At 38.7% G+C, this 15964-nt stretch overlaps 1 protein-coding gene across 2 annotated transcripts; it reads left to right on the forward strand.

Annotated features, from left to right (window-relative positions):
* Positions 1–1488: 1488 nt before the first annotated feature.
* On the forward strand, positions 1489–14972 carry map2k7 (mitogen-activated protein kinase kinase 7). 2 transcript variants are annotated; one of them, XM_079616060.1, is made up of 12 exons: positions 1563–1713; positions 4261–4308; positions 7295–7439; positions 8644–8710; positions 8802–8915; positions 10061–10180; positions 11953–12060; positions 12184–12363; positions 12613–12693; positions 13277–13419; positions 13502–13547; positions 13655–14972. In XM_079616060.1, exons 1-12 carry the CDS (start codon positions 1590–1592, stop codon positions 13793–13795), a joined length of 1317 nt encoding a protein of 438 aa, XP_079472186.1. In that variant the 5' UTR covers positions 1563–1589; the 3' UTR covers positions 13796–14972. The 2 variants fall into 2 exon arrangements, with proteins under 2 accessions (XP_079472187.1, XP_079472186.1); XM_079616061.1 differs by lacking the exon at positions 4261–4308 and having other exon boundaries at positions 1489–1713.
* Positions 14973–15964: the final 992 nt, after the last annotated feature.

Consider the following 15964-nt stretch of genomic DNA (forward strand, 5'->3'; position numbering starts at 1 on the left):
GGCTCCTTTACCTTGTATCTTACGTTATGGCCCCGTAGAAGCAGTTTTTGTAAAAATAGGCTAACGATTGCGTCATAACCACTCGACTCTCTGTCGCACAGTCGAAAAATTACCGTATAGACAGGCGGAGAAGCTCGTCACATCTACGTCGTCAAGCTCAGTTTGAGTCTGCGCAGTTCGCCCAGCAATCAGGAAGTGAGTGCTTCTAATTGACTTCACTTTTCTCCGTTGAAACCTATGGAGTCGCTGTGTCCAGTTTATATACTGTCTACTGTGGAAACACATATGTTGACAGGCATCGTACCATTGCATTCGGACCGTATGCGATGATTGGACGAATATTTTATGATCACATGCCTTCCACAGACAATATATAGGCCTATACATTTAAATACATTTAGACCACTTAACTTAGTGATTGCTTGCTATCAGAGGTGGACAGTAACAAAGTACAATTACTAGTACTGTACTTAAGTACACTTTTTGAGTATCTGTACTTTACTTGAGTATTCTTTTTTCTGGAAACTTAGTTGGAAATGAAAGTCTGATTGACGTCAGAACTCGACTGATGTTGGTTTCTGACGTCAACCCGATTTTCAACCACAATACAATGTCTGTCCAACGTTGGAGATGTCAATCTGACATTGGATTCTGACATCAACCTGATTTTAATTTTAAACGTTGGGTTTTGTCTTCTAAATGCGAATTTTGTCATTGTTTTAGAGCACACATAGCTTATAGATAACAGTAAGGCTAACATAATCATACTAAAAGCCAAAAAACTGGGAACAGTCATTTGGGTGTCCGAAACCATTGTGGACGTTATTAAGTAGGCCACTTAATCAATCCCACTACTGGAACTGTGTTCTAGAAATAAATGTGATATTGATATGACGGTAGGCAGGCATAGATTCAGAGGCATAAGGTAGGCTACTAAGTATTACAATCATGCAACAATAATAAAACAATACGTTGACATTTACTTTTATACTAATAAGTAGGCTACTTTTAAAAAAGTAGCCTAGTGATTTAAGAAGTACTTCTGTACTTTTACTTAAGTAAGGAAGTTGTGTAGACTGTCCACCTCTGCTTGCTATCAGTAGGCCTATGTGAAGAGACTCAACCAACATTACAAAAATAATTTTCTAGAACAAATCACCTGCCCTGCCTTTAAGCAGCTTACAAACAATATTGCCCAAACATCAATTCAATAACAAAATGTCAGGAAAAAATACCAGGAACAGTAAAAAAATATATAAAATAAAGCGTACATTTAAAAAGACGTCGATATTCTTAAGTAAGAATATTCTTCTGGATACATAAACAAATAATATGAATAGTTATTGTGTGTTTTATACTAGTCTTTGTGTTACTTCTGTTAATTTTATAGCTAATTATAATTTTATAGCTAATTTTATAAATAATTTTATAAATAAATTTATCTGGGAAATATTTAAACAATTTAGGCTCGGGTCGGTTTTCCTCATTGGCCGCTAGAAGGCCGTTGTGAAGGCGCGGTGTGTTTCCTCAACAGCGCCGCTAGAGAGCAGTGAGTCGCGGCGTTTGATGGGGCCGCTGAAGTTTTCAAGATGTCGTCGCTGGAGCAGAGACTCTCCCGAATCGAGGAGAAACTCAAGCAGGAAAATAAAGAAGCCCGCAAACGAATCGACCTGAACATCGACATGAGCCCGCAGCGGACGCGCCCGAGGCCAAGTGAGTGTTTGAGAGAGTGAACGCGCGATTGATCATAACGACGGAGAGATGAAATACGTTCTACATGATATAAACAAACCGATAAAATCCTGACACTTCACTCGCATTCACTTTTATGGTTCGCTGTTAAAGGTCTGGGGGGTTCTGTTTACCAGAGTTTCTACTCCAAATGGTTTACTACGGATTTGTTCTTTAAAATAAATAAATAAATAAAAATATCTGGCAGTCAGCTCACTAGCGTTAGCCTGGCGGCTAGTTGTTTAGCAGGCCCTGATACTCGCATATCATTCTCACTGAATGTCTGAAAGACTGTTTTGTCTTTTTATCTGTGTTTGTTTGTCTGTCAGATTCTCCTTGTCTGTTCTTCTCACACATTATCAGTGGGAAATGGGAATATCCTCATTTAGAGATGCTGTTGGTGTGTAGTGTTGTAAAGTCATCAGTCATGGCAGACTTGTTGTTGTGAATTGCTGGTTTGGTGTTTCTCTTGAGTCTGTCACTGGTCTGTATTTAGAGAATGAGAAAATACATGTTTTGTTTCTCCTTTATAATTTAATGTCTTAAGCTTTTGTTTTTTTAGAGGATTGTCTTGAAATCATGGCCACGTTGTAGTGGTTTTTATAGATATGAAGGGATCATGTTAGGAGTGTATTTCAGATAATTTAAAGTATTTTAACATTTTATGTGAAATATTTGCGTTGTTCCTGCGAGTGAAGTGATATATCTCTTCTCAAACCTCCTCAACATAGAAATATTCACCGATAGTGTGTTTAATTTGATGTGCTGATGTCCCAGTACATTACTTTCCTATACATTCACTATTGCTGTCAATTGTTGCCTTGTGCTGGCTCTTTTTTTACCCTAATCATAAACACTTTCAGATTGTCAGCTTGTGTATTTATAATATGCAGAAATAATGTAGTCTCTTCTTGATGCTGTTACATGGTCATAGACCGTAACTGAAGCGGGTAGACACAGCATGTCTGTGTGTAAACTAATTCCTTATCCAATATTTACATTTGTCATTGTAAATGTTCAGGGGGAAAAAAAATTTCACTGATGTTTTTATCAGTGAAGAGTAAATCATCTGAGAATCATGATGTTTTAATGTTTTCCTTTTCCTTCCTCGTGTCCAGATATTACTTCCTCAAACATCCATGTCACAATGTAAAATATTAGCATAATGGCATACGCAAAGAGAGAAGACGAGGCTTCAGTGAATTGTAGTGGGTATTTTTTCTTTGCATGTCGAGGAGATGCTGTGTGTTTGGAGCGAAAGCAAAACCGTTTCGTTTGGCCTTCTGAAAATGGATGAAATTAGGAATCAGACATTAATATTTATTTCTAAAGCTTTTCTTGAGCAGTACAACCCAAAAGTTTGCTTGTGCACAGCACATTTTGCAGAGGACGGTTTCCTGACCTGAACCTGGGAGAGAATACAAAGACTACTTTCCACTGTCTCCAGCCGTACTTGCAAAGTTGGTTCCTATCGATCTGCTTGATCTTCCGCTTTTTCAGAATCCGACTCGGGCTCGAAATCATATGGTAAAAACCGACGACAGTATTAATTGTGTGTTTACAATTGCTTAAAGCCTTCGAAGCTGAAGCTGGGATAGTAAAGTGTCCTGTCAATCTCAGCCGAAGAAGTAGGCCTATGTCATCCGGGGACTTTTTGCCTGTATCTTTTATTAGTACTATGAATTCTGACATACTACTTTTTTGTCTACTATATAACAGGGTAGTAGTGTTTTTCGGATGCAGCCTAAGACTAAGGGATAGTGTACAGTCAGCAGATTGTTATGCTCTTCAGGGTGAGACAAGACCCCACTGCGAAATTACCCCGCTGCATATGTGTCTACTTGCAACATAAGTAAATGAGAACAAAATATGAATTTGATACATTTTATTACCTCAAGACTTCTCACAATACCCGTTTGAGTGGCCTGTTATCGGTTGTAGCGGTTGTCGTGGAGTAACAGACAACCAGATGGCACGATTGAAGAAGTGTAGCCTATACAGTCCAATGTAGACCGTCTCAAGACAAGAGGCAATATCTTGCCCTGGGATTCACCAACGGTTCGCTTCACAAACACAAAGAGAAATTCATGTCGTTCCCGAACTGTATGACTTTCTTCTGTGGAAGAGGCAAAATATCGTCAAAATCCCAGAAAATATAGAGATACTTTTTTTTTTTTGTCTCTAGCGTACACCAGCTCTACATTAGGGTGGTAGAATATCCCTTTAATTGATCATGGTTCCAGATACCAAAAAGTGTGTAGTGCTTTCTCAGATGAAAGAAAAAGGACCATATTTAAACCCATTCGGCTTAATTGACGGATTTCCCCCTATATCAGATTCTGTCATTAGCTGGATGTGTGTGTTTTAGGTGGTGTCAGTATTAAATATGTCTTAATTAAGTCTTGGTGAAGTGTGCCCGTGTTGAAGCCGGTGAATCATAACATTTGAAGAGAGGACACAGTGATTCCTGTAGGTGTGTGTGGGCTTTTAGTAATGAGTGTGTGTGTATTTTTTCTCCTCTGTATCTAGTCATCGTGATCCAGCTCAGTCCAGCTCCAGCTCCCTCCCAGCGCGCAGGTACCATCATCATGATCATCATCATCATCATCATCATCATCACTACATCACCCTCTCTCTCCTTCTCTCTCTTTACCTTGCAGGTTACATTCACTACATCATCTCTCTTTTGCTCTCTTCTCTTTCTCTCTTCTCCATTTATTTAATATTCTGCCAACTATCATTCTTTCTTTCTCTTTCTCACTCTCTCTTTCTAAAAGTCTACATGAAATGGCATTTGCCAGCCTTTTTACTTTCATAGTGTGACGTGAAACGGTCTTCATCAATAATAAATGTAGGAAAGGACTTGATTTTATTTATCAGTAAAAAAAAAAAAAAAAAATGTAAAAGTGGTTGGAAACATCAGCTGACAAGGAAAGTTGTTTTAGAAGCAGATTCTAGTTGCTACATCTTTATGAATGACTATGAAAACTTTGTTTTGTCCTCTGGGTTATGTTGTTTTTATGTCCCATTCAGAATAAGTTTGCAATTTTGTATGGAAGCAAAATACGATATCTTAATTTAGCTAATTTTCTGTGTGCTGCGATTGAGCAGAGTTTAAGCAGATATATATTTACATTAAAAGTGGAGGTGTAAAATTAAATGCATTTAAACATGACTGAATTTACCTTTAATTAATTTCGTAATAAATTACAATAACTTCTGAAGTTTAAGAAACAAAGTCAGGTACATGTTTTTGAAAGAAGTTTAATGCTCACTAGCGCTGCATTTTATATATTAAAAAAATAATATTTTAAATATTATTACAGTTTAAAATAGCTTTGTTTCAATATATTTTAAAGGTAATTTATTCCTGTGATTAAATCAGAATTTTCAGCATCATTACCGGTACTCCAGTCTTCAGTGTCACATGATCTTTCAGAAATCAGTATAATTTGATGCTCAAGAAACATAATTTAATAATGATGTTAAATACAGTCGTGCTGCCTAATTTTTTTGTGAATTCCAGGACATATGTTCTTTGAGTAGAAAGTTCAAAAGAATAGAATTTTGAAAACTTTTTGTTTACTGTCAGTTTTGATCAATTTAATTGCTGAATAAAACTATTCATTTCTTTAAAAAAAAAAAACGACCTCACCCCAAACGTAAATCGGGTAAACTTAAATGAAAATAAATAGGGTCCATTTTTATTTCATGTTGGCTTTCTTTCATTAATCTCATTTACATAAAAAGTTTCTATAATTTCATCAAATGCATGATATTATGTTTAAAGAAAACACCATTTTTTTCTTTCAGTGCTGAAATCTCATTCTGTTTTTTTTTTTCACTCTGTCTATATTCAAATATCATCTGCCTCTCTTCCTTTCTTTAATTCCTTCTCTCATTCCCTTTTCCCACCTGAACATGAAAAGGGATCTGCGAGCGTGTGTGTGTGGTGTGAGTGTGAGACCTGTGTGTAGGATTAACTTGTTTTGTTGGAAGATCAGACATTGTGCATGTTGTTGGCTATAACTGCACGGCCCGACTGAGTGAACGCCTCCACACACACCTCCACACAGCTATGGCGGCACTCGACCGGGTGTTCTGTGTTCAGCAACTGTTGGGTTTGAGCTTGTCTGGCCTCTCCTGTCTCTCAGCTCTTTCCGGAAGAGACGTCTTCGGCTCTGTTTTCTGCACAGATGTGAATTACGGCCACGTAGTCGCCTGTGTGTGTGTGTCCAGCAGGTGTTTCTGCACTGAATTGCTTGACCTCACTGACTAACCCAAGCTAACCGATTCTCTCCCATGAACAGGTTTTTCTGAGGAGGAATCAGAAGTTCAGCGGCTTTCTCCTTTTCCTCTTTATTCACTTTATTTGTCAAGCCCTGAAAAAACCCTGCAGTGTCGTTTCTATGCTCAAACAACATATAGAAAATGTATCAATTGTTTAGTTTTGCACGGTTTGGTGAGCGAATGCCAAATGTCACCCGTTGGTGACTTCTGCTTGTCTCTCATAAGACTCTGCCCCGGTGCATGCTGGGAATGCTAACACTAACTCCAATGGCTGGTTTTCACTGTTTGGCAGCCTTTGTCACTTCTGTGTGTGAGTGTGTCTGATCTTGGCATGACATGGACAGTTATTACTGTCTTTGTGTGATTGATATTTCCTCAGGATTTTACATTGTCACACGTGTCTTTTAAGACGGTAAAACAGACTTTGACTGGTTTTCCATGGACTGTAATTAAACATTGACCCAAAATGTGCTCCACGACTCACAATCAAGATGTAGTGAATCTCACAAAACCTGTCAAGAAATGCCCAGATCATATTTCAAAAGATGATTCATATTTTTATTATAAGATTTTTTTTTTCATTTGTCAAATATTTTATTATGTTTTGGTATTATATATGATAATAAATCTAACAAATTAAATGTAGAATAATAATTATTATTATTATGAGACAGAAATCGTATGTTTGTTAGCTTTAATGACATCAACAAGAACAAATTGTTAGAAAACGAATTTTGTTTTTATATTATTATATAACAACAATAATAATTCTTTATTTTTATTAAATACTGTAACAAGTATGTTTGATTTATATTTGTATATTATAACAATCATAATTATTAGAACAAATCTATTTTATTACAATAGTGGTAATTCCAACAATAAATATTAGAAAACACATTATTTTATTTTTTATTATTTAATAATTTATATAATAATTGTATTATTGATGTTATATTTTCAATGATGAAAGCTTTTAATATATTATATTAATAAAGAAAATGAAGAATGGCGTTTAAAAATATGCATGTTGCAGTTTGCCACTTTTCATACACGTTACTACCCCCAATTCTTAGTAGTCTATGACGGGGGACAATAGACCTCGGAGTGAATCTGGATCAGCTGTCAGGTTCTGGACCCTCAGACCTGAGGCTCTTCATTTAGGGTCCTTTGTGAACATTTGCCCTTTAATGGCCATCAATTGACGGTCTCTGACTTGCTGTCTTCTGTCCATTCTCCCACTCGTTCCCAACCTTCTGGTCTGTCTTTACAGCTTTACAGTTACCATTGGCCAACGATGGAGGAAGTCGCTCATCCTCTTCAGAAAGCTCTCCTCAACACCCCTCGTACCCTAGCAGACCCCGACAAATGCTCACGCTTCCCACCCCACCCTACTGCCTACAGAAGAGCCTAGAGAAGTATGTCACACGCACAGCTGAGTGTAGTGTGCTCCGTTCTCATTTGTGACCCTGGACCAAAAAAACAGTCACATGAGCCGCGTTTCCACCGCGGGAACTTTCCCCAGGAACTAGGAACTTTGGGGTGGTACTCGGTGTGTTTACACCGCAGGAACCAGGGTCCAAATGAAGTTCCGGGTAAATATTTCCCCCTCCGAAAGTCCCTGCTCGCGAGGTAGTACTTTTTAAAAGTTCAGGAACTTTCGGGGGCGGGGCTTGTGTGCTGAACATGCTGATTGGTCGTGTTCAGGCCGCATTTTGAATGGAGGACTCCACGCAGCATTCTATTTTAACCGGCATTTTAAAAAATCTATTGCGGTTCGTTCATGCAGTAAGAGTTGTCTGTCTGCAAATATGGAATTTAATTAAAAAAAAATTAAAAAACCCAGCTGGACCGACGACGAGGTTCAGGCTTTATAAGCGTATTTGTGTAAAAGGTAATTTTCTGCTCGTTCGTCCCAGCCATCTCACGGTCAATGTCCGCAATACATCACAAACACAACTACAGCACAGTTTGAATCTCCTCCATACTTATTATAAATCTGGCGCTCAAAACTGATTACTATCCGTGCAGACTGGGAGGAGCAGTCGCGCGCAGTTTATAATCTTCCCGGTACTTTAGACCGCGGTGTAAACGCAGAAAGCAACCGGTCTGGGGCAAAAAAAGTTCCTGGGAAAAAAGTTCCTGGGACAAATTGTTCCAGGTAATTTCGGTGGAAACGCGGCTATGGTTCAATTTTTTAAAATTGAGATTTAAAAAATAATTTTTATAATCTGAAAGCTGAATAAATAAGTTTTCCATTGTCGTATGGTTTGTTAGGATAGGCAATATTTGGCCGAGATAAAATGAAAATATGGAATCTGAGGGTGCAAAAGTTGTCCATTTATGTTTGCGATTGTGCTGCATTCACTCACAAAAATAAATGTTTTATATATTTAGGGTAGGAAATTTACAAAATATCTTCATGGAACATGATCTTTACTTAATATCCTAATGATTTTTGGCATAAAAGAAAAATCAATAATTTTGACCCATACAATGTATTGTTGGCTATTGCCACAAATATACCCGTGCGACTTGTGACTGGTTTTGTGATCCAGTGTCACATTTGAAGAAAGTAAAGGTCTTGGTGTGTTAATCTGTTGCTTATGGTTTTATCTTCAGTGCTGAAATCGATCAAAAGCTTCAGGAAATCATGAAACAAACCGGATATCTGAAGATTGACGGACAGGTGAGTCACCAGTCAGACTCTGTGTTTATAGATCCTGACGGTATTGAAAGTGTGAAAAGTGCCCGACCTCTTGTGTGTGTGTTCTCTCCAGCGTTACCCTGCAGAGGTGGCGGATCTGATCAGTGAGGGGGAGATCGGCAGTGGAACCTGTGGACAGGTGTTTAAAGTTCGCTTTAAGAAGACTTGCCATGTCATCGCTGTCAAGGTCAGTTCAGCGCTCGGTTTCTCTGCTAGATCTATTGTGGCTGATGTTTAGTGATGGGCACTTTGCAAACGCTTCGTGAAGCTTCGAAACCTTTGCGGATCATTTGCTTCGAACCATTGATATGAAGCGTGTATAAAACTGCCATCGTCACGGGATTTCAGTAAACGGGGCTTTGTTACGTCATAACTGTTGAAAAAAACTGTCGAAACGTTGCAAAATGTCAATGATTCACCGCTAGGCAATGATCTCTGTGAACCCATGAACCAGTGTCTGTGATTTTACCTTATCTCGGATCAGTTTTATACATTTTTAGACACTTAATGACACATTTGTATAACAAAAAGGAAGAGTTGTAGATTAAAGTCTCTTACTGGTCTGATTAACCAAGCTCTCCAAAAAACAAACTAAATAAGCTTTACGATTTAATAAAATAACACATTATAAAGACACTTCATATTTAGTGTTATTACATGATTTGGTTTGGTAATTTCATTTAATGATCACACCTTAAATGAAACGGTTGCTAATTACTTTTTTAAATTTATTTTTTATGTGTTTTTATACATGTTTGGGTGTTTTCGCTGCATTTACACTGTTCTGACCAGCAGGCATCACCAGCATGTGGCGTTTCGAACGCTTCGAAACAGTGAATCATTTTGCGAATCAATTGGTTCAAAGTTTCGAAACGCTTTGTTTCTCACATCACTACTGATAATGCAAAGTTAGTCTTTTTCTGGATGGGATTAAACCAGGAGTTTTCAAACTTTTTGATCAAGGACCCCTAAATATGATGATGCCTTTGCTTTGCGAGGGACCTCATTCCTAAATGATAAAACATACTATCTATTTTAAGACTCAAACTTAAGATTTTTACTGAGAAAAATAGTAGGTGTGATATCAAAAATTATAATAATTGCCATTTATGTTGTCATTGTGCCAAAGCCAAAAGAAATTCCAGAAAATATTATTATTCAAATTTTTGGATGATGGAGTTTGTATATCCATGTGTTTGTCTTCTTGAACTTTCCTTGTAATTACTGAGTCATTAAAACAGCAGTTAAGGCAGGAGTAATTACTGTTTACTAATTACATCACTGGTGTTGTTCTAGTAGTGCTTGATTGTGTTCCCCTGTTTATCTGTGCAGCAAATGAGGAGGACGGGTAATAAAGACGAGAATAAGAGAATCCTCATGGACCTGGACGTTGTGTTGAAGAGTCATGACTGTCCGTACATCATTCAGTGCTATGGAGCAATTGTCACCAATGTGAGTGTCAAGTCACCTTTATTTTTATATCGCTTTATACTATACAGATCGTTTCAAAGCAGCTTTACAGTGATAAACAGGAAAATTATGCAAACAGAGTTCATTTCTGCTGCTCTTATAAGACGACCGTCATTATTCAATTGAAGTCAGTTCAGTGTTGATTCATTTTGGTTCAGTAACTGTGTAAAGTGCATCATTTATGAAATAAGTTTAATTGAGCTTTAAAGCAGCTCTGCAGAAAGCAGTGATGTCGTCGTCATCATCATCCAGCTAAGTTGAGTTTTCATCTGATAGTGTCTATGAAGTCAAATCAGTAATATTGCTGAATGTTAAGTGTCCCCAACTAAGCAAGCCAGAGGTGACAGTGGCAAGGAACCTAAAATCCATCAGGTGACAGAAATGGAGAAAGAAAACCTTGGGAGAAACCAGGGGTCAGTTCTCCTCTGGCCAACGAACGAACACGGTGTGATTATGATTCAGGCTGCATCAGAAGTCAGATTGTGGATCGGTAGCATTCAAAATATTTCATTCAGTTCCTTCTGCTTGAAGATGGGATTCATCACGCTGGTATGGAGACGAAGCTGCCCATTGGGGTCTGTGCAGAGGACTTGTCTGGTTCTTGAGGTCTTTGCTGAGGATCTGTGCCGACGGCTGTCGTGTCGACAAGGTCTTCACAGGGGATTGTTCTAGTAGACGCGGTCTCTGCTGACATTCAGGGCTGCCATGAGGTCGTGTCTAGGTGCAGGTCCACCATCTGATCTGGATACGACCCGGATCCGGCTGACTACGGTAACCTCGGGATGAGACAGACAGGCTAACATTAGCGTAGATGCCATTCTTCTCGCGATGTAACAAGAACATCTGGTGTTATAGGACGTGTTCCCGGTTGACCTAATTTATGCAGCCTAATAATCCTTAAATGGATTTGAATGATAGGAATATGATAATGTTGTTATGTGTTATGTGGTTAAAGAGATGTGTTTTTAGTCTAGATTTAAACCGACAGTGTGAGTCTGCTTCCCGAACAAGGCTAGAAAGACTGTTCCAGAGTTTGGGTGCCAATTCTTTTTCAAATATTACATTTCATGCAGTGTGTAATATAGTTGTTTGTGAATGTAAAAGGTCTTGAAAGTTTCAATCATCAAAGTGTACGACAAATAAAGTTGTCGTCTCCTAAAAGAAAGAATCGATTCTGAACTGTTGAAACAAGTCGCCAGTAATTCCGGTCTCACTTCCTGTTACATACCTACGTAACAATTTCACAAATTTGCATAATGCCTGTCTATGGTGTTCATTGGCTGCCCACAAACGACGTCTACTTTGACCCACCTTCAAACACTGTATTTGTAGCTGAGGCCTGGAAGAGTTTGGTTTGTGTTGTCGAAATGTCGAGAAGACGCTGTTTTCTGCGCCGTCAATCATCTTTCCATGCTCTTCAAAAAGATGAGGAGCAAACCATGACCATTGTTCGTATAACTGTGTATTAAGCGTTGAGGAAGCCTCCAGAGGAGAAATTCAGATATGGTAATAGGCATTTTGGTTATGACACACACTGTAAGCGGTCGACCAATCACAACAGACTGGTCCGTGTGACCAATCAGAGCAGGGTAGGCTCGTAGAAAGGAGGGGTTTAGAGAGACTGAATCTTCAAACGAACCGTTTTCAGACAACCTTTTATTACAACCTAATTACCAAATTAGGAACCTTTGAAATAGGATAATAGGGGCACTTTAAATATATAGAATTATTTAAAGGCTTCTCTTTCTCGGTAGACGGATGTGTTCATCGCCATGGAACTAATGGGGACGTGTGCAGAGAAGCTGAAGAAGAGGATCCAGGGGCCCATACCAGAGGCCATTCTGGGAAAGATGACCGTGGCCGTAAGACTTTGTTTTAAATTCACCTGATTCAGAAGGCCATCTATTATTGGTTAGATATCGGTCTGTTTGTAAGTTGAAACTCTCAGATCCTGTTTTATCTCACACTTTTTTTTTTGTATGTAGATTGTGAAGGCCCTGCTTTATCTGAAAGAGAAACACGGTGTCATTCACCGAGACGTGAAGCCATCTAATATCCTGTTGGATGACAAAGGGCAGATCAAACTGTGTGATTTTGGCATTAGTGGCCGACTTGTGGATTCTAAGGCCAAGACTCGCAGCGCCGGATGTGCTGCATACATGGCGGTGAGGGATTTCAAAGTCTTAAAGGATTTTGAAAAATATATAACAAAGTAATATTATGGGGTAAATTTTGAAATGTGTATATATAAAGTTCTGCAGTATTTGTAGGTCGCTAATCAAAAATGCACATTTATCCTGCTGTCATTAAAGTAAAAGTTTGACAAAATGGAGGAATTAATGTTTTACTCACTGGCAGCCTTTTCCATATTATGCATTGTGCATGTTTCATCTCTTGTGTTTTTTTTTTTTTAGCCTGAGAGAATAGACCCTCCAGACCCCAGTAAGCCAGACTATGACATCAGAGCTGACGTCTGGAGTCTTGGCATCTCTCTGGTGAGTTCTTCTTCCTACATTTTGTCGAGCCGACCCGACCCTCGTTTACCCCGTCAGGAAGGAATGATAGTAAAGACATTTATAATGTTGCAAAAGATTTGTATTTCAAATAAATGCGGTTCTTGTGAAGGTTCTATTCATCAAAGAATGTATCAATTTCTACAAAAAAGATTAAGCAGCAAACACTCTTTAAACACCTTTTATAATAGAGCACCAATCATAATAACGCATTAAATCAGCATTATATAATGATTTCTCATAAGAGAATGTGACACTGAAGACTAGAGTAATGATGCTGAAAATTCAACTTTGTCATCTCAGGAATATTACTTTTTAAAATACCGTTATATTAAAATGCAAAACAGTTATTTTAAAATACAATAATATTTCTCAATATTAATGTTTTATTGTAACTTTGACCAAATAAATGCAGCATTGTTGAGCATAAGAGACTTCTTGTAAAAAAACCTTACAAATCTTACCAACCCCCAAAGTTTTGTAAATGTAATTCAAGAGCTGTATTTCAAAACACAATCTACTTGAATAACTAAAAGTGATTATTTATCTTCCTCCCCGCCTGTAGGTGGAGCTAGCCACGGGACAGTTTCCTTACAAGAACTGCAAAACAGACTTTGAGGTTCTCACCAAAGTTCTGCAAGAGGACCCACCAGTCCTTCCTCTCGGCATGGGCTTTTCCCCTGACTTTCAGTCCTTCGTCAAAGACTGGTACACCCTCATACAGTCACATAAACATAAAGTATTTAGCACCCGTATGGGGCACAGATCTTAATTTTCTTTATCTCTGCAGCCTCACAAAGGATCACAGAAAAAGGCCAAAATACCACAAGCTGCTAGTAAGTCTCAATCCCCCCTGTAACTTGAGCATTAGTTGCAGTGCTCAGTTCAATTTCATGATGTGTTCTGATCATTTGTTCACACTAGTGGTCTTGTTTTTCTTTAGGAACACAGTTTTATCCGCCGTTACGAGGTGTGCGAGGTGGACGTGGCGGGCTGGTTCCAGACGGTGATGGAGCGCACAGAGTCTCCTCGCAGCAGCCAGTGCTTCAACCATCACCAGCTCCACTCTCTCTTCAGCAGGTAGCCAGGCGGAGAACGAATGGTGCGATGTTGAGAAGTAGAGACGGATGGACAGGTTTGAAATGTAAATTACGTTAAGGAAAAAGACAGGATGGAGTGGAAATGGACCGATTGAGAGGGGAGAAATGGCAGAAAACAAAAGCTAGAATGTTCATTTTGGAGTTTGACTGATCGACAGACAATCCTGGGCAGGTTTGATGTAAATCTGAGATATTTTTGTCCTTCTCATCCACCCATTGAACAGGATGGACCATTACAGGTCGCAGTCTAACACGCTCCCTGTGACACACGCGCGCACGCACATTTGCAGTAACACTGTTTCATTAAACCTCCTCACATTGACCGTCATATAAAGATTAGCCACTAGAGTAAGCGTACAGTCTATTCAGTTCACTTCCAAACCCGCACGTCATGAGGTCCTCCGTAGCCCCTTACTCAGGGACTGAACAGAGTAGTCGAACAACACTGTGCAATGGTGTGTGTGAGTGTGTGTTATCCGTTCATCAGTCCTAGTTCTTCGCTTTCCTGTACGGTTCAAGTACACCTTCTGTTCACAGCCATTAATTGAATCCAAGCGCATAGAAACTAGCGAGATAATAGCCGCGTGATATATCATAAATGATGTTTTATAGAAGTGCTCTTTTCTATGCTAGCAGAAATCGGCAGATATTTCAGTGATTGTAACACGTACTTAAAGCGTTAGTGATTCTTAGTGGTAGAACTTCTAATCCTTGATGTTTCGATTTTTATAACTAGTTTGGCCTGGACTTTCATGTATGGAAATAGATATACTGGCTAAAAAAGAAGATTGTATATTAAGAAAAAAACTAGTGGTTGACCGATAAGGGTGTTTTTAAAGGTGAAGTGTATCATTTTCTCGACGTTACAATACTTCTTAGCCCAATTTAAAATGCCAAAACATCTCTAAATGAGCAATTTGCGTTTGTTTGAGCAGCCGTACCCAGCCAATGGCAGATGGGGGGATTGTTCAGAAAAACATTATTATACCGTTTATAAATAACATCAGTATTTGTGCAATTCCGTTAATGGTAGTCATGCGCAAGCTACACACTTCACTTTTACTGGCGATGCTGATATCCAGAAAGAATTCTGTTCATCAGCCGACGGCGATAATCTCAAAATTGCCAAATTTGACACTATGTATCGGTCTATCACTAGATAAAACACAAAAAAATTAGCCCAGAGTTTGTAAAGTCATAACAATGCACACCTCAGGAAGACAAGTGTTAGAAATGGGGATTTTTTTAACAAGATTTAGCTGTGAGTGTCTTAGTGTCTGAGGATGAAACCACAATCAAAGTCACCAAAAGCAAACACGGGAGATGTTGTCAGTCACTCAGAGACTTTTTGCAGGTTGTTCCTTCACAAGAATATAAAAGGTCTCATTTTGTGAGTAAAACATCTCTGCTTTTATCACCCGACAACCGTTCGTTATTTCAATCTCTTCACCGTTCTCGCTTTCCCATGAGTATTTGAGTTCCCGCAAACCAAAGCATTTTTTTTTTTTGACACAGCACTGCTTTTTTTCCTGCCAAGCTGTTGTTCTCAGAGGATTTCAGCACCTGCTCAAGGGTCACGCTGAACATGTTCACAACCAAAGCTGTAGAGTTCGAGATTCACTGCTTTATGAAGCCAAATCACTGCTAGACTGAGTGTGAGGAGGGGAAATATGACTAAAATCAGCAAGGATTTAGAGGGCGATGGTACGTTGAGACAGGGAGTATGGTGGTATATAAGGGACTGAAGAAAGAGTAATTAATGTAGCGGAGGAAATAATGGGACGGGAGAGAAAATTAGGAGAAGGGCATTTGAAAGTATGAAGGAAAGTCTCCAGTGAAGTCTTCTAGAAAGTGTTGGCTCATTTTTGAGAGGTTTGATGGGATCACAGGGCTGACAGTAACAGGTGTTGGATGTTTTATAGACCGCTGTGTTTTGAGCTAGCTGGACGTTGCATAAAAGCTTTCAATCGTTTTGGAACCAATGTACCAATTTTTATTTTTAGGGTTATTTTTTTAAGTTTGTGTTGTTTTGGATCTTACGGTTTTGTTCATTATCCTTGAAACTTTGTTCTTATTGTCTGCTATTATTATTATTATATTTATTTATTATTTTACTGCTGCTACTGTTTACTTTAGATGCTGCTCTCAGTGAT

This window comes from Phoxinus phoxinus (assembly GCF_949152265.1).
Source record: "Phoxinus phoxinus genome assembly, chromosome: 6".
Classification (NCBI taxonomy): Eukaryota; Metazoa; Chordata; class Actinopteri; order Cypriniformes; family Leuciscidae; genus Phoxinus; species Phoxinus phoxinus.

Bases quoted from the DNA above. Each gene is read 5' to 3' on its own strand.
- map2k7 (XM_079616060.1), top strand. From the start codon at position 1,590: ATGTCGTCGCTGGAGCAGAGACTCTCCCGAATCGAGGAGAAACTCAAG. The intron at 7,440-8,643 runs GTATGTCACACG...TTTTATCTTCAG, and splicing joins CTACAGAAGAGCCTAGAGAA to TGCTGAAATCGATCAAAAGC. The intron at 10,181-11,952 runs GTGAGTGTCAAG...CTTTCTCGGTAG, and splicing joins ATGGAGCAATTGTCACCAAT to ACGGATGTGTTCATCGCCAT.